Below are 25,150 nucleotides of genomic sequence, written 5' to 3' on the forward strand. Positions count from 1 at the left end.
CATAATAATCAAGTGTATTTTCTAGAGGCAGGGTTCGACATTAACTTTTTTTTACAGCAAGACCGTCAGACCAGCTCCTCTTAAAATGTACTAGCCTGAACCTGATGTCTACTAGACCATAAATGACATAGCAAATGAACACAATTGTGTCATGTAACTGTTTAATCAGGATTTATCAGTAAATAATCAGTGAACACCAGATTTTTTTATGCATAGAGTAAAACAATAAAATAACCCTTTTTTTTTGCTTATCTTCGTCAAATTCACGCCATGGGAACTGACTCGATTTTCCATCTAGGATAAAATTGACGTTTTCGTGTTTCTTCATATTTACGTTTCGTGTCAGTTAAGCGTCGGATGCTTTTTTTTTTTAAACTGATTTGTCGGACAAAAATCCCAACTTGAACAGAGCCATTCTTTAAATAAATTACATTATCTTGTCTGCTACACAAAAATGATTACATTGACGATACCGATTTTCGATAGAAGTCGTAAAATCATGCTCTACAGTTTTACGACACTGCAGAAAATCATTAATATTCAAGACAACTTGAATATTATTATTTCCTGCAGAAACAAGCAATTTCTGCAGGAAGCTCTCCTTTGCGTCTAAAAATAGCGATGAATCATGTGAATGCTCCGCGTTTATTTAAATATACTAGTTTTGTTTTAATGTAAATAACGGATACAAGAGTAATCTTACACATTAAAAGTAAAGGTTTTCACAGCAGTAATTTATAGTTTTATGAATCAGTATAGATTTTTTTTTAATTTATGTACGACCAGTCGGACAAGCTAGCCTGCAGTTTTACTAGCCCGACCACCGATCTTGCTAGACAATGTCTGTTGGATGTGCCTTAGTGTCGAACCCTGCTAGAGGGCACATTTCTTTTCCGATCTTCATGAAACTTAATCAGAAGCTTTGTCCCAATGATATTGCGGTAGAGTTCGAAACTGCATCATGCCGGGTCAAAAACTAGGTCAAAAAAAGAGAAAAACCTTGTAAACACTGTAGAAGTCACAGTTCATGCCCAATTTTCATGAAACTTTGTCAAATATTTGTCTTAATGATATGTTGGTTGAGTTCAAAAGTGGTTCTGGTCTGTTGGAAAAAATGGCCGCCAGTGGGCGGGGCAGTTTTCCTTATTTTGATATATAGATACATTGTAAACACTCTAGAGGCCACATTTTTTGTCCGATCTTCATGAAACTTGGTCAGAAGATGTGTCCCAATGATGTATCGACGAAGTTTGAAACTGGGTCATGTTGGGTAAAAAACTAGGTCACATGGTCAAAAAAAGAAAAACCTTGTAAAAACTGTAGAAGTCACATTTCATGCCCAATCTTCATGTAACTTTGTCAAAATGTTTGTTTTAATGATATGTTGGTTGAGTTCAAAAGTGGTTCTGGTCTGTTGAAAAACTAGCCGGTTAGTTTTCCTTATTTGGCTATAGAGAAACCTTGTAAACACTCTAGAAGTCACAATTTTTGCCCAATCATGAAAGTTGGACAAAACATTGGTTTTATTGATATCTCGGACAAGTTCGAAAATGGTCCCGATTGGTGAAAAACTGATGGCTGGGGCATTTTTCTCTATCGGTATATAGTACAATCATGTGAACACTCTAAAAGTCACATTTTTGGCCCAATTTTCATGAAATTTGGTCAGAACATTTGTTTCCTTGATACGAGAGTTGAGTTGAAAAATGGTTCCGGTCAGTTGAATAACATGGCTGCCGGGGGGGGGGGGGGGCAGTTTTCTTATATTTATATAGTAAAAAAAAGCTTGTGAACACTCTAGAAGTCACATTTTTTGCCCAATCATCATGAAACTTGGTGAAATGATTGGTTTTATATATATCTCAGAGGAGTTCGCAAATGGTCCTTATCGGTAAAAAAACATGGCCGCCAGGGGGGGGCACTTTTCTTTCACTTTTAACACTTTTACCTGCACTGTTTGCGCACCTGTTAATAATACCCCAAAAGGGAGTAAGAACAATATAGATAAACTGTTAAACTTCGAGAGCTTAGATAATTCTATTGATTTCTTCACAGTGTTTAAAACTACCTGCTTGTAGTGTGTGACATATGGTTTACTCAAACCATGAATTTAAGGTCACATGGTATTTTACATAGTTACATAGAGACGGTAAAGCTGGGTGATATTGGGATTGAACTTGATTTGTGTTGGAATTTATTGTGTTTTTTAATATTAATTTCTTGGGCTGATTAACTTAATAAACTAGCTTCTATGTTTGTGTATAACAAACTATTTTAATATAATTAAACTTCAACTACTTTACATGTAAAACTTCATACACAGAGTATCAAAATTGGCGACAGGTTCATTGTCTTATGTTGTGATAAGTTGGCCTATGGATGAACAGTTTTATGGCACACATTGTGTTAAAATTTATCTGTGTTTTAGTGTTTATGTTAACTTCTTAGGTTGATAAACCTTTGGAGCTTGCTTTATTCCTTTCATTTGTTGCATATTTTACAAGAAACATAAAAATATTTCAACAAAAAGAGTTTAACTTTATAAACAGAGTAACAAAATGGCAGCTTCATTGTCTTCGGTTCCAAAATGTTTGCGTATGGTTGAAGACTTTTGTTGCACATCATGTTTAGAACAGAATCTTGCGGAATCTGCAGATATTTATTGTGAGAAATGTTTGAGGTTTTATTGTAAAAAATGTGTTATCCATCACAATCAATTGTTTACAAAACATACGACATGTGGAAGGGAGGATATTAAGAAATGGCCAGTTTGTAAGGCTGTGGAAGATTTTCTCAGGAAGTGTGAGGTGCATGAGGAGAAAACATTGACACAGTTTTGCCATGACCACAGTCAGCTGTGCTGCTCTGATTGTTATGGAACAATTCACAGGTATCTCACACATTTATATTCCTTTAGTTATAATATGTATTCTTTATTTCCTCCGATATCGAAGATGCGAACAACATAACTATACTATAATCACAAAGCATGTCAAACATAGGAAGAGTGGCATAATTTACAAAATATATAATCATGAATAAATACAAACACACACACACGCACACACGCGCACACACACACACACACAAAACAAATTCTTAATGATATCATTTCAGCTGTTATTATACATGTATTTACAATATCACATACCAAAGTCGAAAGCGAAAGTTGGTGTAATATTTGTAAACTTATAAACTTATAAACTTATGAAGTATTCAATTACCACACTATTTCGCTATTATCAATAACTTAATTTACTTTACCTTAAACGAAAACGAAATTCAAGCTAAAGGTTATCCATAATATACTGACAATATCATCCTGTTAGTTATTACAAAGAAACACTATAGTCGATTTAAGCGAAAATAATATAAACAAGTTAAAACAGATCACATATGGGTTTGAGTGAAACAAAATTGCTAGAAAGGCCATCTTCAGTTACTGTTAATGCAAGGCACACTAGATGTCTACTCATTGTCAATACGGGAAGAGTCATAAATAGCATAAATTTGCAGTGCCTGATCACTCTGTACAGTTCAACAATAAGCTTATTCCTTTTGGATTCTGTTTTTTCACAAAACCAGAGAGTATGGTTCACAATACTGTCTGTGAAATTGTAACAGATTGCACAATTACTTGCAAATTGCCTCGACATCGCCATACTTATGATTATTATTAATAATAATTAAGATGCCAATACATTTGATTTTCACAGTTTTGAAATAAATGATTTCTGCGTTCACCTGAGCCTTAACGCATATACTTCCAGTAAACGGTGATTTTGTTTACAAATTCTCAAACAAATTTAATCTCAATATTTGCAAAATTTTGCTTTTGAAATGAAAAATCTTGATTATTGTTGATTATTGAGGAATAGACAGAAAATGTATGTATTAAGACATGGAAGTTTTTTATATCTTTTGTCTGTATTATTGTCTTGGAGAATCCTTATTTTGAAACTGTTCTTTTGGCCAGGAAAACTGTGTAAGAAAGATTATTATTGTGGTTGTCCGAATTAAAGTTGCCCATATTAATTTGCAAGTAAGAACTACTTAAGATAATAAATTTGAGCCCTGTCTCAGGAATTACGGTTTGGTGGCATTCTTTCAAAGTTTTAAATTACTAAAAATTACTAATTACTAGCTCACATTTTTGGCTGGGGGTATATATTTATACGACAAGATATTCAATTTGATTGTAGTACTGTGCTTTTCTGGAAACCATAGTACCAGGAGGAAACCCACTATGTCTGCTATGATGATCACAAAACCAATGTGCATGCCGCTTTTAGGATTACACTTGCGTCCCCAACTTGAACAGCAAGTGTACCAACTATTGCACTAACGAGACAGCCTGTCTCTTTGTACACTCACCTTCATTTGTTAAGCTCTTGCCAGTACTTTCTTTAGGGATCTATACATCATAATTGTTTCTATATTGGCATAATCATATAACTACACACAAAGTTAACATTTTATTTACTTAAATTACAATGAGCCTCCCTTCAAATTAACATACTTATTATTAGTCACAATGTGTACTATCATATTTTACAATGCAATGCAAATTATTTTCATTAAAAGAAAGTTATGTGGTGACCTTAGAAAGCTGTGCTGATTGAAACGTACCTGCCTTAATTGTCCCCTACCGGTTTCACCAGAGGGGACTTAAGGTTTTCGCTTTGTTTGTCTGTCTGTGAGTCTGTCTGTCTGTCTGTCACACTTTTCTGGATCCTTCGATAACTTTAAAAGTTCTTAATATTTTTTCATGAAACTTGCAACATGGATAGATGGCAATATGGACATTATGCACGTCTTTTCATTTTGTTCCTACGTCAAAAATTGTGGTTGCTATAGCAACCCCAAAAAATAATCTGAAAATGGTGGAATTTCTGACAATGGTGGAGCCCGGTAGGGGACCATATTGATTGACAATAGCCTTGTTAAAGCTATTTCACTAATAAAGTTTGCTCTTACAGATATTTAAGTGTCACTTAAATGTGTCTCAAAATGAGAATTATGAATTGTCATTTTCATATTAAATTAACAGCCAAAATAACTTTAACCACAAACAAGTACAAAGAAGTAAAGAAATTGTTTTTAATTGAAGAAATGCGTACACAACTTGTACGGATCAATAATGAAAAAATGCAACATGTGGTATAATAATGTATATATTGAGAGAAGAGTGTGTTATCAATGAATTATGTCCATATTACTCTTGTACGCTAGTTTAAATTAACTAGATAACTTACTTTTTTATCACAACAAATACCATTTTTTTTAACTAGCATGTATTGCATACGCAATTTTTGTTTTGTTTTATATATCATACATTCATATCAGGGATATTGCTACAATGATTGTTCTTCAAGTATGGTTTCCTTAGCCTAACACTGTTTTAACTAAATAAGAAGGATCTATTGTACATGAACTTGTGTTTGTATGCTCCCGGATCGATAGATCGGGGGTATATTGTTTTGGCCTATCTTTATGTCTGTCATTCTGTCCCAAAACTTTAACCTTACAATAAAGTTTTGCAATAACTTTTGAAATATTGAAGATAGCAACTTGATATTTGGCATGCATGTGTATCTCATGGAGCTGCACATTTTGAGTGGTGAAAGGTCAAGGTCATCCTTCAAGGTCAAAGGTAAAAGAAGCAGCGCATAAGGGGGCATTGTGTTTCTGACAAACACATCTCTTGTTATTTTGATATTTCATTTCCATGAGATGTAAGGTAGCCTACACGCAGACCTAGCATTACAACTGGGGCTTGTTGGGTCGAAGTCCCTGTTATGACAGACAAGAAATATCTTTAAAAAAGATATACGGCGTTGATAGTTAAATGAATGAGATCAAGGATACCGAATGTCTTTTTTCTGTGCAGTTCTTAGCTGCATCACACGCAGTACGGGATGTTACGCGGAATTTTCGCGGCTTATTTTACATTATTACATATTGCTGGTCATAAACCTATAGATACAAAATAGAAAACCAAAAGCAGAATGGAAGTGAAATTAAAACATACGAGTCAACCGGCCACACGAGAAGTATCCGTATTTATAGGCGCGTTCTTCGAACAAACCTGTTTACTAAAACAGTCGGTTTGTCGGGCATTGCTATTTGATTCGATTATTAACAGTATCGATAAACATCGCGCTCATGCTTAATACATTGGTCAATATGGTGGAATAATTATTGTTAAATTAATAAAAAATAATATTTATCATTGTATTGTTGAAAACACATTAATAATCTACATATTTCTGGTCTAAAGAAAATTCCAGGTCACCTAGTTCACGGATAGCGTATTTATTATATAACTATTATTTTACTGGCCGCGAACTCCGGTGATGACCTGTATATAAACTCTGACCTTCATACACTGACCGCGAATTGACCCGATACCTCGCGGGTTGAAATGCAATGTATTAAAGTGAGGCCTCGCTTCCACTGCTTTTTTATACTTTTACATGTTAACATGTTGACAAGAATATGGAAGTAAGTACTAAATATCTGAAAATAAAAGGTGCACGCAAAAACTGTATTGATGTCGAGAATTGAGTGTAAAACTGTTCTATCTATTAAGTCTTTTCATTAGAAATAAAATTGTTTCATGCAGTAAAACAGTGTTACAAAGACGCGGATATGTTTCCAATGTTCTGGTGGAATACTCAAATCAGCCAATGGAATAAATGAAGTGTATTCATTCGTACCTAGCCGCGGGAACTTTTATTTGAATTTTATTGGACACTTACAAAGGTCAGGAGAGGTGAAAAGCTGGCTTAATACAGCTGACGCCGAAAAAAACTAAACGTTTCTGCCAAACAACTTGAGTTTTGATGTAGGTATTGTGTTGATTGGTAACTCACATGGAGACCTAGCTCAGATTACAGTCAGTTAAAAGTCAAAATAAAAAAAATGTTTGCACATAATAACTTTAGTTCTGTTGGAGGATTTATGTTGAAAATTATTATATGTTTTTAGCTTAGTAACTTGAAGACCTGGCTTGGGATTAAATAGTTACAGCATTATAGATAATTTTTTACCAATGGGGGTATATTACCCCCACTTTTCAAAGCATGGGGGATTAATTGGTCAAATTGTGCCATGCTTGAAGGGTTATTTGGTAAAAGTAAAACAAGAATATATCCGGGGTACAGACACACTACTTAATAATGTTAAACACAATAAACCATTAACTATGTGTATTCCTTCATCATACATGTAGTAGGTTTCTTAAAGTGTTTCTTTTTTAAAAGGTCCTTGGTTTATAGGCCAAACATTATCGGCCTTGTATTGTTGGCAGATTTTACATTAAAAATACACTTCGTCCTTATCATCCACCACCGTGAGCCAAAAAAATTTTGCCATCTTTCAGCAGTTGTTTTATTAGCGTTTAATGTGTCCTTTTTGATTTTAAAACAGAGGAAATTAAATCATTCAGTATTTGCAGTACAATGTTTTTACTCGATACAACTTTTGCCGTATAAAAATAATTCATTTTACTTTGAGAAGTAATTTGTTTTGGCTTCAAAGAAGCCATGCTGAGCTCTTCATGTAATTTAATAAACATATAAGCGCTTGACTCAGTCTGTTAAAAAATCAATACTAAATTTACCATGCGTCTAGATGATACAGAGTATACATACAGACTGGCTAACTTTTTTTACAATCTGGCGCAAAAATTAGCTTTAATTATTATGATAACCAGTCTCATATTTTGACGAAAGACAACCAGCTGTTTATATTTTTTGTTTACGTTGTACGCAGAGAATTTACATCATTTGCGTAAGTCCAGATGGGCTTGCTTAAATGTACGCACGGAAATCATAAATTGCGTGTATCTTGATATATCTAATAAGTATATTACGCTGATACCCATCTTATCTGGAAAGCTGTAGTTATTTAGAATTAACTAGAAATGGCGCGGCAGAGGCCGACGCGTATCCCCACGCCGAATGTTTGACCTAGGTGTGCCCCAGGGTTGGTAATGGGGCCATGCATAGCTGAGATTGACCGTATTGTCATAAGAGAAGTTCATCATCAATTAGAAGTGAATTGGTGTAGAAATGAAGAAGTTATAGTAAAAGGCAATTTTGGGTGGGTGTGACATATGTGGGCAGGGCGCCCCAGGGTTGGTAATTGTGCCATGCATAGTTGAGATTGACCGTATTGTCATAAGAGAGGTTCAGTATCAATTTGAAGTGAATCGGTGTAGAAATGAAGAAATTATAGTAAAAGGCAATTTTGGGTGGGTGTGGTCTATGTGGGCGGGGCGCCCCAGGGTTGGTAATGGGGCCATGCATAGTTGAGATTGACTGTATTGTCATAAGAGAAGTTCAATATCAATTTGAAGTGAATCGGTGTAGAAATGAAGAAATTATAGTAAAGGCAATTTTGGGTGGGTGTGGTCTATGTGGGCGGGGCCCCAGGGTTGGTTATGGGGCCATGCATAGTTGAGATTGACCCTAATGTCATAAGAGAAGTTCAGTATCAATTTGAAGTGAATCCGTGTAGAAATGAAAAAATTATAGTAAATGGAATTTTTTGGTGGGTGTGGCCTATGTGGGCGGGCGCCCCAGGGTTGGGATTGGGGCCATGCATAGTTGAGATTGACCCTAATGATATAACAAAAGTTCAGTATCAATTTGAAGTGAATCCGTGTAGAAATGAAAAAATTATAGTAAATGGAAATTTTTGGTGGGTGTGGCCTATGTGGGCGGAGCGCCCCAGGGTTGGGAATGGGGCCATGCATGGTTGAGATTGACCGTATTGTCATAAGAGAGGTCTAGTATCAATTTGAAGTGAATCAGTGTAGAAATAAAGAAGTAAATGTAAAATAACCTAAAAAAATGAGTGATAATTTCTGACGCGGCCCCACCCCAACCGCTATAACTTTTGACCCAGGGGTCAGATCAAAATTCCAAATAGTGCAGGGTCGCACATATGCTCATAGCTACCATGTGTGTAAGTTTCAAGGTTCTAGTGCTTTTAGTGTAGGAGGAGATAGTGGCCAGGACGGACGGACAGACAGACAGACAGACGGACGGACGGACGGACGGCGGAGATAACCACAATATCCCCACCTTTTTTTCAAAAAGCATGGGGATAATAAGCTTTGTATCATGGTGGTTTTGTGGCATGGTCATTCTTCTTGTAAGCATTTAATAAAACAATTTGAAGGCCACAGATTTTTAGCTCATCTAATTTTTGAAAAAAAATTATGAGCTATTGTCATCACCTTGGCGTCGGCGTCTGGTTAAGTTTTGCGGTTAGGTCCACTTTTCTCAGAAAGTATCAATGCTATTGCATTCAAACTTGGTACACTTACTTACTATCATGAGGGGACTAGGCAGGCAAAGTTAGATAACTTTGGCTTGCATTTTGACAGAGTTATGTGCCCTTTTTATACTTAGAAAATTGAAAATTTTGGTTAAGTTTTGTGTTTAGGTCCATTTTATTCCTAAAGTATCAAAGCTATTGCTTTCATACTTGCAACACTTACTAACTATCATAAGGGGACTGTGCAGGCAAAGTTATGTAACTCTGACTGGCATTTTGACAGAATTATGTGCCCTTTTTAAACTTAGAAAATTGAAAATTTGGTAAAGTTTTGTGTTTAGGTCCACTTTATTCCTACAGTATCAAAGCTATTGCTTTCATACTTGCAACACTTATTAACTATCATAAGGGGACTGTGCAGGCAAAGTATTGGACGGAATTATGGGCCCTTTATACTTAGAAAATTGAAAATTTGGTTAAGTTTTGTGTTTTGGTCCACTTTACCCCTTAAGCATCATAGATATTGCTTTCATACTTGGAACACTCGCAAACTATCATAAGGGTACAGTAAAAGGACAAGTTGCATAACTCTGGTTGTCATTTTTACGGAATTAAGGCCCTTTTTAGCTCACCTGAGCGATAGCTCGAGGTGAGCTATTGTGATCACTCAGCGTCCGGCGTCCGGCCGTCCGTCTGTAAACAATTTGTAAACATCTTCTTCTACTAAACCATTGAGCCAATTTCAACTAAATTTCATGTGGAGCATCCCTAGGTCATGGGGAAAAAAGAATTGTTAAAAAAAATTTGATGCATAACCAAGATGGCCGCCATGACCATATATGGTAAAAACCTTAAAAAATCTTCTTGTCAGAAACCGCTCATCAGATTTTCAAAAAATTTCACAGGGATGACCTTTGAGGGCTCCCCTGAAAAAGTTGTTCAAAGAAATATGATTCGTCAAAAAACATGGCCGCAGGAGCTCGTTGAACTTTGCATGTTTATTCGTTTTTGCCTATTTTGTGAAAACTTTCAAAAATCTTCCACATTTTTTGTCCGATCCTTACCAAATTTGCACAGTGTCTTTATATCAATGAGGACACGAACCCTACAAAAAATAAGCATTATTGGTCAATGAAGTACAGAATTACCTCCCCTTGAATTGAGAAAATGGTGTTTATGCAATAAAGTACAAATTTTTCATCCAATTCTTTCCAAACTTGTAAGGATTTAGCATGGTTCAAACAAGGGAAACAACTACGGTTTATGCATGTTCTTTTATTACAGATTTGCCTCCCTTTAATTCATTCAAAATCTCATTTTACAGCAGAGATTCCAAATCTGACCTGTAAATGAGCCCCATATTTACTGCCGGTGCTATGTTACCTTTTCCCATTTGATCATTCTTAAGTATTGGTCTTGTAATGCTGCTACTGCTACTACTACTACTACTACTACTACTACTACTACTACTACTACTACTACTACTACTACTACCACTACTACTACTACTACTACTACTACTACTACTACTACTACTACTACTAGTACTACTACTACTAGTACTACTACTAGTACTACTACCACCACCACCACCACCACCACCACGTCTACTATTACTACTTCTACTACTACTGCCACTACTACTACTACTTTTACCACTACTACTACTACTACTACTACTACTACCACTACCACTACTACTACTACTACTACTACTTCTACTACTACTTCTACTACTACTACTACTACTACTTCTACTACTACTACTACTACTACTACTACTACTACTACTTCTACAACTACTATTACTACTACTACTACTACTACTACTACACCACCACCACCACCACCATTCACAGTGACAAAAAACGTATTCACACAATGGCTGCTACTACAACTTATAGCCCATATAGGGGGGCATGCATGTATTACAAACAGCCCTTGTTTCTATGGGATTTTAACCACAACTGTTCATGTTTATCTCCGACACATATTTTTAGGTCACCTGTCATGAAAAGACACGGTGAGCTTATGTGATCGTGTGATGTCCGGCGTCCGTTGTGCGTGCCTGCGTGTGTCCGTGCGTCCGTCCGTCAACAATTTGTTTGTGTAGACAGTAGAGGTCACAGTTTGCATTCAATCTTGATGAAATTTGGTCAAAATGTTTATCTTGATGAAATCCGGTTTGGGATTGTATTTGGGTCATCTGGGGTCAAAAACAAGGTCACTAGGTCAAATAATAGAACAACCTTCTGTAGACAATAGAGGTCACAGTTTTCATCCAATCTTTATGAAATTTGGTCAGAATGTTTATCTTGATGAAATCTGGGTTGGGATTTTATTTGGGTCATCTGGGGTCAAAAACTAGGTCACTAGGTCAAATAATAGAAAAACCTTGTGTAGACATTAGAGATCACAGTTTTCATCCAACCTTTATGAAATTTGGTCAGAATTCTTGATGAAATCTGGGTGGGATTGTATTTGGGTCATCTGGGGTAAAAATCTAGGTCAAATAAATAGAAAAACCTTGTGTTGACAATAGAGGTCACAGTTTTCATCCAATATTTATGAACTGTGGTCAGAATGTTTATCTTGATGAAATCTGGATTGGGATTGTATTTGGGTCATCTAGAGTCAGGAACTAGGTCACTAGGTCAAATCATAGAAAAAAATTGTGTAGACAATAGAGGTCATAGTTTTCATCTGATCTTAATGAGTCAGGTGAGCGATTCAGGGCCATCATGGCCCTCTTGTTATTATTTCTATCACTATACTATGTTTATTTGTAAAAACAATAAATGCTCATTAAATTTACTTGATCATAACACATTTAAGTCTTTAACACATTTAAGTAATTTAAGATTTGTACCAGTAGCACCTTTTCATCACATACACTACGCAAGTCGTGATTTTTGCCGCGATTCTCGCATCACCGCAATCGATGCAACGTGACAAATCGCGGTGTTTCTGAGCGACAAGAAAACTTGGGTGATGTCTCGGCGACCGTCGCGCGATGTATCTCGCTGTTGCGCAATCAGCACGAATCGGCACAAATCACCGCGAACCGCCGTGATTCCCCTTTTTTAGCAATTTACGTCGAGGGTTACACTACATTACATGTACATGTAACATATATGTATACACTTACATTATACATTGCAATAAGAAAGCTTTTGTATTAGCTAAAATACTCCTGTTCCGACATGAACTTGATGAAGTAATGTCGGAAGCTTTAACGGCTCCAAACTGATATAACAGCGCAGAATGATCATGCAATAATTATTGAAGATAACAAGTAAACATTATTTAACTGATTGCATTAGCAGAATGTTTATTAAAACTTACAATCAATTATATTCCAGGCCCGAATACACTACCACTGTTCAAATTCCATATTGTTGCCATATACATGTAGCGTAGCACTGTGTAAATTGAAAGTTGCATAGTGTTTCGTCATTGGTCGGTTATAAATACCTTGTTTCTCTATACATGGTATTTGATTTAGACGAAACTAATAATTTGGTAATTTACGAGATATATGATATAAGTTTTCCTTTTAAACTTTGATCTTACCGTGTGTGTTTATTGACGTTATTAATTATGTTAATACTTATTTTTGCATTTCATTAAGAATTATAACGTGTAGCCCTTTTGTTAACAGTGTTTAGCAAAATATTCGCGCCTTAAGGCACGGAAAATTGTTTAAGTAACACTTTCATTTAGAGTTTAAATGTAATCGGTAGATTACGTCTTACCGATTACGTCTATTTATTTGGACTAAATTATGCTATACTTATTTATTTTCTGTTTCAGGCTTCAATGCGGATAGCTCGTGTTACTCGCGTTACTTTCCGAGCATTGTACATACATTCACAATGCTTGATAAGCCGGAAATCGGAAATACATTACTGTTCTATTTTTAAGTACATGTTATTAAATATCGTGTTATATAATATGTTGTTATTACATCATTGCCTATATATTAAAGCCATTAAACATTGTGTTTGTTTTGCTGAAAAAAAAAACGAGTATATCAACGTAGCACTAAGCATTCGCAAAGTTCAATAAATATGATGATGTATAATGTACATGCATTTCTCTGGGTTTTCACGTCCAAAACAAAAAACCCTCAACATTTGATTATTTATTGTGTACTGTCCAGCGGGTGATAGTGTTTATTCTAGTGTCTAATTGGCACTCTTTGTACGTGTTCAAACTGTGAAAAGATGTGACAAACACAGAAACAACAAGATGGCGGTGCCAATTTAGTGTGATAATGGATCAAAGGGCATTGACAAAAAATAACAGTTTGTATATATTTTTCGGCGCTTACTCAGATGGTCTGTCACAACAAAAAAACTATTCAAGTCAAGGTATTATGTTTTACTTCTTTCAGTAACGATACGGATACGGCGTGTTTGATTTGATATGACTTTAAAAGAAATATCAAATTGTTGGCGATATAACTGTTTTTAAAATATCAAAGAAACATTTAACCGAAATCAACAGAATTCAATGTTCTCTGCGCTACGCAGTTTGTATAAAAAATCAATACTTGCACACTCTATACCTTGACCTTGTACATTGCCGCATAATTTTCGCGCTCTTTTGTCGGGAAATATACTTGATGGCTATATTGGAAGCATTTGCAAACGTCGTGTTAACATTAAAACATTGGAAGTGTGTTTCGGATTATAAATTATTATTCTCATTTGGGAATTTAACGGAAGATTAATACTTATGGTATAATTGTTTTGAATTGTATATTAATTTGTTACAATGCTTTACGTGTCGAAAAAATGTTTTGATAATATTATGCATGAATAGCACAATTTCCAGGAGGAAAATGTTTTTTACATTATGACGTATGACGCAATAAAACGTTTTTTTGTAGGATCGTATTGCATTCGATCTAAATTTAAATACGCTCGTCCAATAAAAGCTGTTTTCCACATTATGCTCTTTACACTTCTGAAAAATGGCGTAGTCATATAGTTGTGTTAATGAAATTCTCAAACATATTTACCGTCATAAATGTTTACGATTATTTTTTGGTAAGTAATGTTGCAATTATGTTGGATTATTTGATAATTGTGAACAATAGAAAAGCGTTATGTATACAGTTATCAATACGATTCGGTTTATATGCATGAATTGGCGAATCATCGATGTCAATGATATCCACTGCGATCACGGCGAATTGCGGCGAATCGCAGCGAATCTCCACAACATTGAGGGGATTTAGCGCGAAGATTATCTTGCTCTCGCGCGACGTCGGAGTGACGAGTCATGTGAAATCGCGGTGATTTTACACCCAAAAAGCAAAATGCCCGCCTTGACTTCGCTAATTAGGCAAAAATCACGGGTCGCGTAGTGTATTTATCCTCATTATATTATCATCATCCCTATGATAGCTTTTGTACAAAAACACAATCTTAATGCATGGAACATCTTGTATATCTATTACTGTTTATCCGATTACTATACATGTCCAAAATATATACACTTAAGAATGCCTTACCAGTAGTAGTTTAACTTTAATTATCCAAATTTTCCTTGTTGTTATCTGGTTTAACAAACCTTATCAAATGTTTGTTACATCCAGTTAATGCTTTCTCCATTATTGAATCACCATTACTTGTAATTTGAATCGCCATTTTTTAATTGAACGCGGGTTCAATGTTAATTTACAATACGTCCGCCATTTACAATGTCCAAGGTCATGACGTAGCAATTTAATTCTACTCGGATAATTTATGTATCTCATCGAGGAAATGTGTTTTCTTAATGTTTATGTGTAGTATTATGACTTGTTAGTATAAAAAATAAAATGTGATTCCAGTTTATATAATATGGGCGTTACTCGTAATTATCGGTGGATTAGCAACTTTCAGGTCAAAGGTCAAGGTCACGGTGACCCGAAATAGTAAAATGGTTTCTGGATGAGAACTCAAGAACGCTTATGCCTAGGATCATAGGTACATTGATTATGACAGATGGCAGATGACCCTTTTTGATTTTCAGGTCACTAGGTCAAAGGTCAAGTCACAGTGACCTGAAGCAGTAAAATGGTTTCTAACATAATCACACAATGGCTACCACTGCAACTGACAGCCAATTTGGGGGAATGTGTGTTTTACAAACAGCCCTTGTTAGGATTTTATGAGTCAATAGTGTGTATGTCCAGCCTTGATTGATGTGTGAGGTATATATTGATTGACCAAACCGTCCATTTGTACTTTACTTGACATTTGCCTTAGTTGGCAATTATATTTTTCACTAATGCTTATTTCTGGATTTATCGTTATTGTCATTATTCAAGCTCTTGGCATTGCATTTAAACCACTTCTGGGACATTCATCAACAATCTTTGACTAATACAACATGGTAAAATTTTAAGACATTAGTACCAAAAAAAAAGAACAAAGAGGCAAAAATGATCAAAGTTTAAAAAAAAATTAGAATAGATTGATTACAGTACAGCCAACGTGGAACAAACATATTTTGCGAACCGCGGCGGCAATGCGAAACGAGTCGATGCCGAGTCGGCCGTTGAAGTATTTCGAAGCGAAGCTTCGCATCTTTCCGCCGAGACATGCCGAGGCAAGCCGCGATCTGCGACATGACACCGAGTCCATGCGCTTCTTCAAATCAAAATCTTTTTTAAATGATTAGTTAGTCAAAGAAATTTAAAAGAACAATTATAATTATATTTAAAATCATAATTAATTTAATGCGCACAGATTCAAAATAGATAAATTAGTTAATAAAAAAATATGCTGTTGTTTTGTTTTTAGTGATTGCATTCCCATTTCTAAAGAAATTGCTGTCATCCGGATATAAATAATTATTATTTTAAAAGAATGCAAATAAAAAAAATCGAATTAATTAAAACAAAATACGATTATCACAGGCATGTATTAATAAGATTCCAATAATCATTTGCCATCGTCATTTATAGAATCAGCTTAAGTACTTTAAGTTACTTTGTGTGCGTTTATTGCACTGTATGATTATTGTCTTTATATTAAAACGATCAACAGACATATTTGTTTTGGGTTTAATTTTTACGACAAAGTGTATTAGCATATAAGCATATTTAATGTGGCTGGCCCCAAGTTAGTTTGTTTCCTGCCCGTAGTGTATGTATTTCACACATAAATGTCACGTAATTATGTGTTGGCTCATATGAGTGGTCAAGAATCCAGCAGTTGGTTGATTTATAATTGCTTGTTGTTTTTGCTATTATATTTTAGCTGAGACAATTAGCAGTTGAAGCCACATCAATAACCAACACTTAATTGTTGTTTTGTTAATTATCAGCTTATTATAACTATTGTTTGACTATGTGTATATAAATTATTTTCATTTTGTTTACATTATGCAGTTGATATCGCTAATCATTACCCGATAATCCCGTATATTCCAGTTTTAAAGGAAATTCCGGTAAATATTTACGATAAAAGTGCTCAAGACACACACACATTCGCAATTACATTTTGTATTCTCAAGTATCAAGTTAATTTTGGCGTTTGTTACCATTTAAAGATGTGATGAAATAACGCCCAATCGGGGCGGTTTTTATGTCCCCCACTATAGTAGTGGGGGACATATTGTTTTTGCCCTGTCTGTTGGTCTGTACGTTGGTCTGTACGTTGGTCTGTTTGCGCCAACGTTAACATTTTGCAATAACTTTTGCTATATTGAAGATAGCAACTTCATATTTGGCATGCATGTGTATCTCATGAAGCTGCACATTTTGAGTGGTGAAAGGTCAAGGTCAAGGTCATCCTTCAAGGTCAGAGGTCAAATATGTGGCAAAAATCGCTCATTTTATGAATTCTTTTGCAATATTGAAGATAGCAACTTGATATTTGGCATGCATGTGTATCTCATGGAGCTGCACATTTTGAGTGGTGAAAGGTCAAGGTCATCCTTCAAGGTCAGAGGTCAAATATATGTGGCCCAAATCGCTTATTTTATAAATACTTTTGCAATATTGAAGATAGCAACTTGATATTTGGCATGCATGTGCATCTCATGGAGCTGCACATTTTGAGTGATGAAACTTCAAGGTCAAGGTCAACCTTCAAGGTCAGAGGTCAAATATATGTGGCCCAAACACTTATTTTATGAATACTTTTGCAATATTGAAGATAGCAACTCGATATTTGGCATGCATGTGTTTCTCATGGAGCTGCACATTTTTAGTGGTGAAAGGTCAAGGTCATCTTTCACAAGGTCAAGGTCATCTTTCAAGGTCAAACATCATATAGGGGGACATTGTGTTTCACAAACACATCTTGTTTCCCCATTGAACACGCATAAATTATCTGACATGATAAATGTTTTTATACAACACAAAATACAACCAAACTTTCCATGCAACGTTGTGCATGTCTGCATAATTTTCGCGCGCTTTTTATGGAGACAAAGGATATTTTAGCACTATTTATTTGACGCTAGAATTTGTTAATGTAGCATTAGCATTAAAATTCGGAAGTGTGTTGCGGATTACAAATTTAAGAAAGCTCATTTCAGAATCAAACGAAACATTAACATTGTGCGTAATTTATTCAACGATAATTTGTTAAAGCGCACTTAGTGCCATATCGCTTATTAAAACGTGAAAATAATTAATATGAAAGTAGCATAAATCTAGGTTTCTATGCTACACAAATGTACATGTAGGTGTATATCTTTTCACTCAATCTGCCGCGTATGTATGTGGCGGATTTACTCTGTGAAAGTAGGCGAGGTTAAAACAGACTGCGTCGTTGCACAGAGCGATGCCAAGTGCCTCAGCAATACGCCGCATGAACACTCGACACGGCCGCCGCAAACTAAATTTTGGGCCGTGGCGTAGCCGCAGATTATGTTTGTTCTGTGTTGGCTGTAATGTAGATCAAGCATCTAAAAAAAATGAAACCACTTCTGTCATATTAACATAGTATAATTTAAAAACTGTAAACTGTAAGCGGGTGCTTAACACTACACTTCTACAGACAAATATTGTATGAAATAAATATTATTTATTACCAAAATAGTTTTTTTTAGAGTTGGTCAATGTTAATTTGGAGTAGACAGATAATACTAATAGTAGTACTATACACAAATTGGTTTCATACATTAAAACAATTGTTTCACAAAGTACATAGCATAAAGGGATATGCTATATGGTTTTCAACACATGTCAATTGTTTAAGGATAATATTTTTTCGGGTCAGGTAAAAAAAAGCCTTCAAAGTGCTAACTGTAAAAGTTGTATGGCCATAATTGGTATATAAGTTGCGATTGAAATTTTGCTGATGACAAGTGTTATTGTGTATAATGTTTGAATGCTTTTACAAACATATTACACTACGCGTCCCGCGATTTTTGCCAAAATCACCAACACTCGGTGGTCATTATTTATTTTGGGTTAAAAATTATCGCGATCTCGCGCGTTTCATCACGCTAGGTCGAGCATGATCACCGTGTATGCATAAATACCTCCGCGGTGAAATTCACCGCGATTCACCCTGTTCACGGTCAACGCAGTGAAGAACGATTTTCCTACGTTACATGTACATGTCTAATCTTCACAAAGATTATAGCAATATGGGATTATTAGCATTGTTGGCAGATACAAGAGAGTAGCCTTTTAAAAATTTCAACATGTATTTCACACCCATGTCCCTGACAGGTTATTTTTTACTTTTTAAATGCTGCGTATAAAACAAAACAGTGTTCATACCTAGCTGTATGATGCCGCAACTGGAGGAGTGATAATTGCGTTATTGGTTATGCAATTAACAGTTTGAAGCCATGGAGAACTCATAACTGATTGTAATGTAATCGTCGTATTTTCTCCGAGTCTCTCGATTCCCCGATACATACGTTTCAACTGTCTCAATCACATTCATGCAACTTCTTCCGTCTTTATCCATTGCTCGATAATCCCGCATATGCCTTATTTCCATTTTAAAAGTGAATTCTGGTTAATATTGATGATAAGAGTCCTAAAGAATGTCATACACGCTGTTTTGTAACCGTTGCGCTGTTTCAGTTCCTTCATTATTGAAACAATTATTGTATTGTATACTGACTACACACTTAAGTGTCATGTTCAGTTCATGATCTTCTTCAACGACCAATAAACAACTTAATTTATATTTAGATTAAATGCAACATGTACACATCATTTTCTGGGAATCAAGAAAGCGAGTTTATTTTGTGAAAATTAACCAATATCTGTTTATTGAATTTGTCAAACTTTTATATATATATATATATATTAGCAATTCTAATGAAAATAAATATCGTTATTTTAAATGTTTTAAGCAATTTAAGTCTTTTTCTGAGAGCATATATGGGAATTAACTGTGTGAGCTACTTCAAAATGTTAACAGCTATACAATCATTGTTTTGACAGACAACGCGTGCTTATCTTAAGTTTGTTTCTGGTAATACACAGGATATTGGATGTTTGGGGCTTGATTGGATAATAAAACAAAGATGCAGTCGGCGGTTTTCAGTAGAACTTTTGTACAAACCAACTTAATCAACAGTGCACATGCTTATCTAACATTTAAGGATCATTCAACACGGGTCCAAGCAACTTGCATGGACCATAATACACAGTCCTATGGTTACATTTAGTAGCACTCGTGGTCAGAAACTAACAAGTTCGAGTAAAAAAGCAAAGAGATTATGATCTGAAAAATTGCATGGGGTCCGAAATGTAACAGAATGCCACCAAACCAAACGATTCACCGCCTAATTTTAAGTGTAACAAAATATGTTTGAAACATTTAAAATAACGATAATTTCGAATGATCACAGCCTCCATTTTCAAAAGTATAGACTGTTCAACATTGCTCGAGAAATTGTAAAGACAAATGTTTAGTAATGTTCCATTAAATGAATTTTACACGCTTCTATTTTATTAAATAGATCTAGCAGCCCAATGGCGATTGGAGAAGAGTACATCACCTGAAGCAATGTGTAAATTTAAATTTAGATGCACATGTAAGTCATTTTCTGAAAATCAGGACAAAGTGAAAGTATTAATTTTACAAATAAACTAACATTTGATTTTATTCAAATCGTCGACATTATTTATATTTGTGTCGTCTGTGTATTTGAGCAACTCTTAAGCAAATAGATATTGTTTATTTCGACGTTTAAAGCAAGTCTCGTTTCCGATATTAAACTATAAAAATTTCTTCGGTATGGTTACTGACCTACACAATCATTGACAGATGACATCCGATGGTAATTGTATGAAGTATGCAGAGAAGCTGATGAAATGTTAAAACAATCGCGTAGAAGTAAAAATATCAGGTTATTATCTGTACCTGTTTCTTTCGAAGTGAATACTCGTTGTGGCTGCGGAGAAACTTCAAGAACAAAAGAATCTGTAGCTGCGAACTTTGTTGGTTTTGCGTGAGCCGTACTGTACCATTGTTATTTCAACAAATAAAGATATTGTTTGTAAATCAGGATTCGACATTCAGCAAGTACGGTGTTTACTTTCATATTGGAATACATTTTCGCGATCTAATGTAATCGTCAATAGTGATGACATTAGTTAATAAGTAGAAATTTAAATCTAGTAGTCACAGCGAATCACGGCGATTTGCAGTGTTTTCGCAATGATTCTACAGCTGATCTTTATCGCCAGATGGTCGCAGTGAAATCACCGCGGAATCACCGTGAATCAACCACAGAGTGGATTCACCGCAGTTTGCGGCGAATCACTGTGATTTGCCACGTTGGCCTTAACGCGGTGGTCTGTTATTTAGACAAAAATCGCGGGGCGCGTAGTGTACGCTTATATCTTGCTTATTTTGTGAAAACTTTCAAAATATTCTTGTCCTTAACTCTAGGACCTAGGGCTACCACATTTGGTATGTAGTGAGATACAGTAGTCCTCTACAAAGTTTGCTCAAATTATGCCCCTGGGGTTAAATTTGACCTAGCCCAGGGGGTCAAAAAAGTGTACATTTGCTTAAATAGGGCCTATATTTAAGTATTTGCACACACCGAGAATATTTTCAGCCTTTTTCAGCAGTGGAGCGATACAGGGCCATCATGGCCCTCTTGTACTTGTTTGATAACTTGCAGAAAATGCACTTTTTGAAAAAAAAATGAATGAATTTGCCTTTTTTTTTGGAAATTTTCAGACAGCAATTTGGAATTTCGTAGTTTTTCTTCAATTGGGAAAGTATACCTTTTACAGGTACTTTATAAAGAAGAAAAAAAATCGCTGTGTTACATGTCATAAGCCGCTTATCACAGGCTAGAGTGTTAATACTTAGACTATATTTAGAAATAGAGGACCCTTTTGTAAGAAGCAGGGTTATTTTGCTTTGCATCTGTTCTTTAGTTCGTTGGTCCGTAGACCAATTGTGTTCCACAATATATCTAGGGAAAGCTTTGACCTACAGCCAGGCAACATGTTTTATGTTAACATCGAGGAAAATTAAGAGGTCAATCCATTTTAAGGTCAATAGGTCAAAGGTCACAGAAGATTATAACATGAAATTATAAAGATTTAGTAGTCAGTTTTAGTTCCTGTTATACCCATAATAATATTATAAGCAGATTTTCAATTATGATAAAAGTTATATTACAGTAATGCCATTATTAAATGCATTTAATCATTGAATTTTAATCCATTTAAGACAACTGCATTTATGTAAAAAAATTATGAAGAAACATATAGAGTTGCACGAGTTTACCTGACAATTAAAATGTCACGGTGACTCAACTTAGAAAAATGGTTTTCGGATGATAACTCAAGAACGCTTACGCCTAGGATCATGAAACTTCATGGGTACATTGATCATCACTGGCAGATGACCCCTATTGATTTTCAGGTAACTAGGTCAAAGGTCAAGGTCACAGTGACTCGAAACAGTAAAATGGTTTCCTGATGATAACTAGAGAATAATTAGGAACATTTTGAACAAACATATGGAGTTGCACACACTAACCTGATCATTCAAACATTTAACAATGGTGTCTTTTCTTTTCCACAAATAGATCACAGGGGTTTCACTGGCCCAAAGAAGTTGTCGCCACTTTTTCGCGGCGTGAAAACTGTCGGTTACCGGTATTCCAATCTTATTAATAAGAACAATCATTCAAAGAAAGCTTTTTACTACATTCATGTCATTGACTATATTATCACTTTAAAAAGTATGTTATTACATAAAAAACAATAAGTTCCTTCATAAATCATACCTTCATAAGTCTTAATAAGCTTTTTTTGTATATAAATAACATTTTTTCAACTTGATAAACAACACAGGTAACCAAAACAATATAATAATGTTAACATCAATGTATTAAACAGTATGCTGCATGAATGTTTCAAAATTAATTATTTAAACATAGAATCACACCAATGTACATCATTTAAAAGGGAAAAAGACATATAAAACATCAGAAAATAAAGCATCTCACTTCAAATTGTTAAACAGTTATATTTGGTCATTTGGACATAATTATGCCCCCCTTCAAAGAAGAGGGGGTATATTGCTTTGCTCATGTCGGTCGGTCGGTCTGTCGGTCCGTCCACCAGGTGGTTGTCAGACGATAACTCAAGAACGCTTGGGTCTAGGATCATGAAACTTCATAGGTACATTGATCATGACTCGCAGATGACCCCTATTGATTTTGAGGTCACTAGGTCAAGGTCACGGTGACCCAAAATAGTAAAATGGTTTTTGAATGATAACTCAAGAACGCATACGCCTAGGATCATGAAACTTCATGGGTAGATTGATCATGACTCGCAGATGACCCCTATTGATTTTGAGGTCACTAGGTCAAAGGTCAAGGTCACGTTGACCCAAAATAGTAAAATGGTTTTCGGATGATTACTCAAGAACGCATATGCCTAGGATCATGAAACTTCACAGGTAGATTGATCATGACTCGCAGATGACCCCTATTGATTTTGAGGTCACAAGGTCAAAGGTCAAGGTCACGGTGACCCGAAATAGTAAAATGATTTTCGGATGATAACTCAAGAACGCTTTTGCCGAGGATCATGACACTTCATAGGTACATTGATCGTGACTCGCAGATGACCCCTATTGATTTTGAGGTCACAAGGTCAAAGGTCAAGGTCACGGTGACCCGAAATAGTAAAATGATTTTCGGATGATAACTCAAGAACGCTTTTGCCGAGGATCATGACACTTCATAGGTACATTGATCGTGACTCGCAGATGACCCCTATTGATTTTCAGGTCACTATAGGTCAAAGGTCAAGGTCACAGTGACAAAAAAGGTATTCACACAATGGCTGCCACTACAATGGACAGCCCATATGGGGGGCATGCATGTTTTACAAATAGCCCTTGTTTAAAATGTCATTTTTGTATAAATATGAGACTACTACAATGATGATGAAAACAACAGAAACAACATATAGAAGTGCGCATTAGCTCACATGCCTGGTTACTGTACTTGTTAAGTTGCAGGAATACATGTTGAGTTATATACAACAGAAAAGTCATGCAGATGGATGGAAAAGTGCATATCTATGAACCCCCATATTAAGCCCAAGAAGTGTTAATTTATTGTCCATGTATGTTTTTATTTGACACTTTATTCTTGTTTGAAGCATTACATAATATCACTGACTTTTCCTTGGTATGTACATGTATAAATTTTTTATTTTAGCCAGTGCCGAGAAGTGACCCAGATTTCGGAGCTGACCAACTCGCAGCCCTCAGGCCTAGAGGGGCTGTCAGTGGAGCTGGAAACTGCCCTGGGGGAAATTAAAACCCTGCAGATCAGTCAGGAGGCCAGCATTCAGTCATTGCAGAGAACATACAATGAACATAGGGAAGTTATGATAGAGCAAATGTGTGGCAATTTAAATACTTATATAGATAAATGTGATAATAATTCTGTGGGAACATCAGGCGGAAATGAGCAATATTTAAAAGAAGAGATGTGTAGGAATTTTGTTTCTATCTTGAATGAATTCGATAATATTACTGCGAAGGAACTTAACGAGATGAAAGATGAAGTTATAAGCATTAAAGGGTCAGTTACAAGTTCTATTCATAAATGCACCAGTCTTCACAATGACTTGTCACAATTCCATGAAATTGTTCAGAAAATTGGAGATCATAAGGAGCTCTGCCTTATAGCCAGCATAAAATGTAAGCATATAATACAGCAGGCACTGACTCTGCTGGGAAAGTCAGGCAAGGCGTTTAATGTCCAGAGTAATACTAAGCACAATGTGAGCATACCAAGTGATTCACGTACATGTTATATCACAGGCATATATGTTCTGACTGATGGGCAGGTGCTGGTCGCAGACTGGAACAATAAGAGGTGCAAGCTGCTGAACCAGCAGTACCAGGTGGTGAGTCACTGTGATGTGACTGTATATGTAAGGGACATGTGTCAGATCACACCCAGTGAGGTTTCGGTGGCTCTGGATAAGAATGCTAGCAACACACATAATGTCCAGTTTATTACAGTCACCCAGAGCCAGCTCACTCTTGGTAGGAAGCTTGAGTTACAACATGGATGTACAGGTATTGCCTGCCATAAGGGAGAACTGTTTATCTGCTCTAAGACTGCTCTGTACAAGTACGCACTGAGTGGCAAACAGCTCTGCAGACTCTATGAAGATAGGTCATCTGATTATACAGGTAAGAATCATGGTGAATTCATCCTGATAACATTCGTATTATGTCTAGTCAAATTGTTTTATTTTAAATCCATACAATGGCAAATTTGGGAATTTTTATCCAGTAAATGAACCGAATTGGTATTTATTTTTTTAATCAACAAATATTGACCCTTTAGGCCATTATCTTATTATTTTGAAAAAAAAATCTTATAA

General features: G+C 35.6%; 1 protein-coding gene across 1 annotated transcript in view; it reads left to right on the forward strand.

Annotated features, from left to right (window-relative positions):
* The first annotated feature begins 2,571 nt into the window (after positions 1–2,571).
* LOC127864230 (uncharacterized) overlaps positions 2,572–25,150 on the forward strand; it is a 63,590-nt gene continuing 41,011 nt past the window's right edge. Inside the window, exons 1-2 of the mRNA XM_052403920.1 lie at positions 2,572–2,890; positions 23,968–24,956. Of these exons, the coding sequence (XP_052259880.1) occupies positions 2,598–2,890; positions 23,968–24,956 (1,282 nt within the window). The 5' untranslated portion in view covers positions 2,572–2,597. The remainder of the gene's footprint in view (positions 2,891–23,967; positions 24,957–25,150) is intronic.

Source organism: Dreissena polymorpha, chromosome 1 (genome assembly GCF_020536995.1).
Source record: "Dreissena polymorpha isolate Duluth1 chromosome 1, UMN_Dpol_1.0, whole genome shotgun sequence".
NCBI lineage: Eukaryota > Metazoa > Mollusca > Bivalvia > Myida > Dreissenidae > Dreissena > Dreissena polymorpha.